Source organism: Glycine soja, chromosome 2 (genome assembly GCF_004193775.1).
Source record: "Glycine soja cultivar W05 chromosome 2, ASM419377v2, whole genome shotgun sequence".
Taxonomy (NCBI): Eukaryota; Viridiplantae; Streptophyta; class Magnoliopsida; order Fabales; family Fabaceae; genus Glycine; species Glycine soja.
The window spans coordinates 31,918,249-31,926,315 of NC_041003.1; the positions used below are offsets into that span (position 1 = coordinate 31,918,249).

General features: G+C 29.4%; 1 protein-coding gene across 1 annotated transcript; it reads right to left on the reverse strand.

Moving 5' to 3' along the window:
* Window positions 1-1,041: 1,041 nt before the first annotated feature.
* Window positions 1,042-1,752, reverse strand: LOC114375074. Its single transcript, XM_028332825.1, has 2 exons — window positions 1,648-1,752; window positions 1,042-1,527 (listed from the first exon to the last, which is right to left on the reverse strand). Exons 1-2 carry the CDS (start codon window positions 1,750-1,752, stop codon window positions 1,042-1,044), a joined length of 591 nt encoding a protein of 196 aa, XP_028188626.1.
* Window positions 1,753-8,067: the final 6,315 nt, after the last annotated feature.

The window sequence follows — 8,067 nt, forward strand, 5'->3', positions numbered from 1 at the left end:
TTACCTCCAGGAGTCATATGTTGAATTGGTCCACATACATCAGAAAAAACAACTTGCAGCTTCTTCTTGGATCTTGTGGATACATTTTGATTGAATGAGTTTCTGGACATCTTGCTTTTTATACATTCTCCACATACATCATTTGGCACCTTGATATGAGGAATTCCTTTCACTATTCCCTTACTCTGTAACCTATTCAGATCAGTGAAGTTTAAGTGACCATAACGAAAATGCCATAGCCATTCTTCCTTGTCAATTGTTGATGCTAAACACTGTTGCACTAGAACATCTAGCTCAGCTTTAAATGTTCTATTCTTTGACAAATTTGCTTTAATCAACAATCTCCTCTCATTGTCATACACCTTCATGGCACAATCCTCCAACACCATCTTGTACCCTTTCTCCAGTAGTTGTCCAATGCTCAGAAGATTGCTCTTCATTCCTGGAACATACAACACTCCATAAATAAAGCATTTAGATCCATCTCTCTTCCTGATCATCACCTTTCCTACGCCTTCAACCTTCATAGTCCTGTCATCAGCAAACCTCACCCTGCTTTTGACAGTGAAATCTATCTCAACAAACAATCCCTTCTTTCCTGACATGTGTGTTGAACACCCAGTGTCAAGGAACCAGTTATCACCATGATCACTCTCATCCTTCACAGTCACCATATATAACACTTCTTCTATATCTACTTTCTCCTTTCTCACTTCTTCCACTCCATCATCACCAATTTCCTCCTCTACTGTCATTAATAGAATTTCCTCCTTCTCATCTTCTTCTTGAGCCAATCTTGCATCAGTGTGGCTTGGATTACTATAGCATTCATCAGCAAAATGACCGTATTTCTCACAATTATAGCATTGAATGTGACTCTTATCAGTTTTTCTTCCTCCTCTTCCACCTCTTCCTCTACCGCCTCTTCCACCTTTTCTTCTATAATTTTCACTGCTATTGTTCTTTTGTTCACTATTGTAATTATTACTAGAGTTTCCTCTACCAGAGTTTGAGTTACAATTGTTACCTCTGCCTTTTCCTCTAATTGTTTCTACTTCTGCCACGTCCTCCTTGACTGTCACGACTTCTGTTTCCACTTTCTGCCATGATTGCTTGTTCAGTGCTAGGCTTCACAGACTTCCTCTCATTCATTCGTTGTTCATGTGCTTCAAGTGATCCTTGAAGCTCCTCCAATTTTAGTGTTGATAGATCCTTCGATTCTTCAATCGCTACCGTGACATGATCAAATCGCGAATGCACCGATCGTAATATCTTCTCAACAATCTTCTCATCAGACAGAGTTTCACCACACGATTGCATTTGATTTGTCATGGTTTGAACACGAGTGAAATAGGTAGCAATTGTCTCACTCTCTTCCATGCCTAGCAATTCATATTGTCGCCTTAGAGTTTGAAGCCGTACTTTCTTCAATTTCTGATCACCGGCGTAGGAGCTCGCGAGAACATCCCATGCCACTTTGCTCGTCTCCGATCTCACAATTTTCTCAAAAATTGCTTGATTCACACACTGATGCAGAATGCACAAACCTTTGCAATCCTTCTTCTTCACATCTCTATATATCGCTTGTTGTGCAGCGGTTGGATTCACCGGCAACGGATCAAGTCCGTTCCCCACCAGATCTCACACATCTTGATAACCGAGGATCGCCTTCATCTTTATACTCCACTGATCGTAATTTCTCCCATCAAGAACCGGAAAGTTCGCCGGAAATTTTCCGTTCGTCGTTGCCATTGATAAGGTTCCTCACCGCCTCTTGTGTTTTCACTCACTTACCGTCTCTCGTGTTTAGGTTTCACTCACCTCACTTTCAATCAATGATCACACTTCAACAACCTGCTCTGGATACCATTTGTTGGAGTATGAATTCATAAAAAAAAATCACGCACATACACTTTTCCAAGAACAAGAGAGAGAAAGGGGAAAACAATTACAACGGAAATTATTTCTGTTTCTTGTTATTGTGATCAAATACACAAAATGATATTATATCAGCTAGTTTTTCTGCCACTGAAGTAGCATGTGACTAATACTCAATCAACACAATTAGTATGTGGTTCAGCATATAGGAGAGTACTTATTACACGTGGCAATATCTATATCAATCAATAACTAGCTTATTTATTCTATTGAGTTTAACAAACCGGGGCTGAAGAATTCTATGACATTGGGGACTATATAATATTGGTGCTATGCTTCGGGACATAGTCATGGAAACTTCAATATATTTGTCGTTGGCTTGTTAGTTAGGATGAACCGTAGCTTTAAGTTGTCTCTCTCTCATGTAGGTCGTTGACAAAAACCACGTGATTTACTTACCAGTAATTTGCTTATTAAAAAAATTTGTAAAAATGAATTTTATATCCCCCATGGAAAATGAAATAAACTGCTATTAAATTCTACTTAAATAGGAAAAGAGGGAATTATACTTATACTCTTATACTTACATGGGGAGGAATTGGTTAATTTACTTGTTATACTGTTAATAGCTTTGTGTATAAAATATAAATTTTATGAACATAACCATTAAATTCTAATTAAATATTATATATGAAATTTTATACAAAATTAAATAATAATTAGCAGATAATCAAAATGATTATATTCATTTTGAAATACAACAGTGAGATAATAATTTATTTTAGAACAATTTAATATTTTATAAATATAGTTTATAAGATAAATTTTTTTATTTAATATTAAAATTTGAAATAAAATTATATTGAATTAATTAAATAAAAAAAAGATTAACCTAAATGTTGATGTAGTGGTGAAAGGGTCTCCATGTATTCATATGTTAGGGAATGATTTATTTAGCGTAAGAATTATGTTTAATTCTTATCATATACAAAAAAAATTTAAACCAGTGACCGTCTCATATAATAGGTATAGGATTAATCTTTGACCCAGTAGGTTGGGAAACACCAATAATTTATTATTGAACAAAAAAATATAAATAAAAAATGAATTGTAATTGATAACTATTATTAAGGAATAATCTGATTTTGTATATCTTTCTTGTGTATGTTTTTGCCCTTAATTATTATAAATCACTCTTCCACATAATTTGATGCAGTTGCAATTGTGGTAATCACTGTAATGGATTTTTTATTTAAAATAATGTAAAAGCAACATAACAACACTTTAAACATAACTTATGTCAACAACAACCGTCTATAAAATGGAGACTTAAAATTAGGTCGTCAATATACAATTATATTAAATATTTTGAAGAAGAACTTCGTTATTTATAATGATCCTACTCGACTCGAATAGGATTGCTTCTCCTAAAAGATGTATGTGATTTAGGCAAAAAAAAAAAAAAACTAATGGAGGGTGAGAGAGGATGAAATTAATTAAGTTGAGTTGTTCGGTGATAGGAAAAGAAAATAAACATACTTTTAAAAATAATTTTTTTTATCAATAAATGTTAGTTATTAGTATTGTTAGTTTTTATTAGTAGTGAAATTTGAATCCGTGATCTCTCTCTCTTCACCACTAAACCAACCTTATAACTTCATAATTTTAAAAATAGGAAAACTCATTGTATTATTCTCATCTATTTAATCTTTCTACTTTTCTCATTATTTTTTCTCTATTCTTTAATCAAACATCAGGAATTTCTATTTTATTCTCATCTCCTATTTTGATTTATCCTTTTTATTTGCATTCATCCCTTTTCTCTTCTCTCTACCAAACAGGGCATAAGAAAGAAGGGAAAATAGGATAGGACCATTCAAAATGTCGGATTCAAAAAATAGTTGAAAAATTAGTTAAAAGCTAAAAAATTAAATGATAGCTTAAAGTTGGTAGTTCGTAGCCAAAAACTAGTAGGTTAACTTAATAAATTACAAATATTTAACAAAATTATTTATTGAAGTAGCTTATAAATACAAAATGACAAAAATAGGCATGCTAGCTTATATAATGTTTATATAAACTTTAACTTTATTTATTAGGAAAAATATATTTTGTGGTATTTATAATTTTAATTTTTAATCAATTTTAAACTCTTGTAATTTTTTATTTGTAGACAATTTATTTTAATTATATCTTTTGAATTTTAATTACAATTTTTTTCATTTGTATTCTACTATTCATTTTATATTATTTCTTAAAATAATTTTAAAAAAATTAAAATAAAATAAAATAGAATACTTTTAAGTAGACTTCATACTTTCAAAAATTAATAAACAATAAACATGTCATCTATCAATATCAATCTTGAAGTATAATGTTGAAATAATAAAATAAATATTATAAATACTATAATGTTAAAATTAAATAGTGCAATGTAAAGTAAAATAAACTTATAATCTATCTCATTATCAATATCTTATGTAATAAAAGAGCGAAAGTAAGAAAACTCTATCTTATGAAATAAATAAACAAAAGGAAAAACCTATCTTATGAAAAGAAGAAGAGAAGAAAACGCTAGGTTACTATTAAAAAAAAAACTTATTTAAGCAAATTTTTCAGTTTGAAAAAAAATATATAAAAAGTGACTAAAATAACATCTTAACATAGCCTGATGTTGATAAAAGTAAAATGAAATATAAGAAAATTTGTTATTTAATTTCTAAATTGGAAAAAGAGTATAAATATATTTTAAATAAATTAGTGAGGATAAAAATAAAAATAAATAAAAGATTTAATAATTTATAAATTAGCTTATAATTGAAGTAATTTATAAAAATACTAAACTAAATTTGTGTACAAATAGGCTAGTGACTAATTAAGACCGGAAGAGATCAGAAAGAAGTCCATGCTCATAAGAGTCTATCGTAGCAGGGACGGATTTGGGGGCCAAGGCCTCCCCTCCCTCAATACTGTATTTGTATCAGAAAAATAAAAAAAATATTTATAGAAAAAGAATAATTAAGAAAAATATGATATTAAGTTTATACTTGCTTAATTTCCTTATAGTAGTGGATTCTATTTATAGTTTTACACATAAAACTAATAAATATTTTTATAAAACTTATTATTTATTAAACATTAAATATTTAAATTATTGTGTGAAAAAGATTTTCAACCCCTTTAATACATTTCTGGATCAATAAGTCCGGATAGTAGCTTGTCATTATAGCTATAAAGGTGATCATCAATGGAAAAAATAGAATAAAAGAGTGGGCCTGCCCTTGTTGTGTTCTGTTTTACGTTGTGCACTAACGAGGCATAAGATACTTATTTAGGGGGAAAAAAACTTTAGGCAATGAAAAAGAAATTAGAGGGGAGAATTTGAGAATGTAAAAATCCAGAGGAAGAGAAAAGGGTTTTTTTTTAGATAAATTAGTTAATGAGTAATATTATAATTAATTTTAATTATGTTAATTTAAAATAATCCTAATTATAGGGATAATGATAATAACTAATTAAAATTTTATGATAAATAAGTTGATACGCTTTTTCTTTTTTAAAGATCACATATATCTCTACTATAAGTGGTAAAAAATTTATCATATTTAATATAATTATACATTTATGACTCAAATTCGAGATTATTATTTATTAAGAAAGAATAATCTCGTATCGGTTTATCTATGTACGTAACATTAAGCTTTCTATTCTGTTATTAGCAATATACACTTATCTATGTAGCTAGGGCAATACTATTTTAAAAGTCTATAATTATTGAAACAATAACTATATTATTTTTACTGTATATATAATTCAAATGATCCACTGAGGTGATACAAGTTTCACAAAACGAGTAAAAACATACACAGTCCTATGAATAGAAGATACATAAAACAGTTACAATAACGATAAAATTATTATGTGCAAACAAAAATCTCATCATGCCTTAGTTTGCCTATCACAATAACTGCAGTTAATGCATGCAATGGCAGCCAGTGAAGCTGTGATCAGAGAACCTATCTGTAACCATGTGTAGCAAGAGTTGGTGGCTTACATGGCCATAAGTTATTAATCGTGCAGATTTTACATTTAAAGCCGTATAAAAAGTTCATACGGCGCCATGTCTTCTGGGGACCCAAGTATATCGTCCTAAATTAGTGGACAACAACATATATCTTATCCCTTATTAAAGCAATCTTTGGAGCTACTCATTTGTCTGCTATTGTTTGTTTCTTTGGGTTGTGGCAAAAATATATGAATGAGAAAGGATTATGACCGTACCAATTCATGTGATAAGACATTCATTTACTAGGTTGCCCCTAGTTTGATGTGTATGGAGTGACCATTGTTGTCATGGGGAGTACAAAATTGTAAGCCACGTGAAGATGCCGATTTTCTGATTTCAACATCTTAAATACATACCAATCTATAGAGTGTAAGACCATGGTTTTGCTCAACTCATATTAGTTCATTATGTGGTATGATAATGAGGTTTTCCATTGTCCATACTTTTTTTGGTAAAAGACTAATCCCGATAAGAACTTGCTTGGCCTTTCCACAAGTTAGTAATGGTGTTTTTTTTTTACATCATTGTCTATTTATAGTATTGAAGGAAAAATTACTTTGAGATCCAATGGACTAGCATAATCTTAATTAATTTTCATATTTTTTATCGGTAAATATTAACTATTGTTAATATGGAGGATTCAAACTTATCATTCCTTTCTTTTTTATTCTCTCTTTAATTGCTAAATCAATCTTATAATTCCATAATTTTTCATTATTAATTTTGTAGATTAGTCAGGAAAAATAACTACAAAATAAAAGGTACATAATTAATTAATTTCCATAAAGATTGATCAGATCATGTGATAGTTTGAAAATACTTAAAATAAATTTTCATGTTGAATATAGTTAGTAATATATTCTTTCACGTTTTTTTAACTATTTTTTTATAGTTAGTTAAAATTTATCAAAAATTATAAATTTATGGGTGAGATTTATTAAATAAAAAGTAAAACCAATAAAAATTTGTCATTTCTAAATTTCAGTCAATATTGAATGTGCATTAAAAAAATTAATGTGTATGAGAACGTGTTGTTAATCTTCCTCTTGCGGTAATTTGTTAATGTTAACCATTTTTGTTCCTCTTGGAGTAAGATTTAATAACAAATTGCCTCAGTCTATATATCTATATACTCTATACCAACCCACCTGCTCCAGTCCTCCTCTGTTTCAGTGTTTATCTTTGAATTTATTCAAAATCATTTGATGAAATTTCAACACGAAAATCATAATATAATGGAAAGAAGAAATTATTAAGGTACCAATTGTGCGCCTCTCTACCACTGTAGGAGAAGACACACTAGAAGCAAAGACTAGTTCTTGGGTTCATAACCAAGAATCTTAATTCTTAACACTGAGTCAGATAAATAAAAAATAAAATAAATTAAAATCATGGTCCCCCATAGGTAGGTAAATTACATGAATCAAGATGCACACACTATGCCCCACTACCAGACAGCAAGACAGAGATTAGGAACTCGCAAGATAGTTACAGCAATAGATCATGCTCTAGTACTCTTCTCTCTGATGTTATATGTCTCATTACTCTTTGAGTAAGGACATTGAGCTTATTACTCTCATTTTAACAGGGTTATGAGACTGTCTCCTACGGAAAATGATTGATGGAGAAAGATTAATTTCCTGTTCTTATTATAAACTCGGATGAATGATTTAATTTGTGGCATAATATTTTTCATTTTTGAAAGCTAAGAAAAGCTTGCATCAGTTTTTTTAGTAACATATCCATTTATTAGTATCTCACTTAAATCCTATTTTTATATAAATTAAAACAATTGTCTTATATGAACACGTTTTTAAGTATTATTTTTTGATGAATATGTTTAGGAGCTGTCTTATAGACGAGGGGTTTTTAAGAATTGTTATCATTCTCATTGAGACATGACTTATTCAAATATCATATATTCAGAATTTAATTTAGTTTTTCCATTTATTTTAATTTTTAAATATACTTTATAATTGATTTTAATTTTATTTTTCTCTTAAAAAATTGATTTTAATTTTTAATTTAATTTAATAACTAGCTCAAAAAAAATTCAACTATCTGAAATCACTCTTTTATCTTTATTTATATATTTAATTTTCTTAAATGGTTATTATACCTTT

What these genes read in the sequence shown, in the direction of transcription:
- LOC114375074 (XM_028332825.1), bottom strand. Translation starts at nt 1,752, where the DNA reads ATGGCAACGACGAACGGAAAATTTCCGGCGAACTTTCCGGTTCTTGAT. An exon ending in CGATCCTCGGTTATCAAGAT is followed by an intron (nt 1,528 to 1,647) that starts GTGTGAGATCTG and finishes ATTCTGCATCAG; the next exon opens with TGTGTGAATCAAGCAATTTT.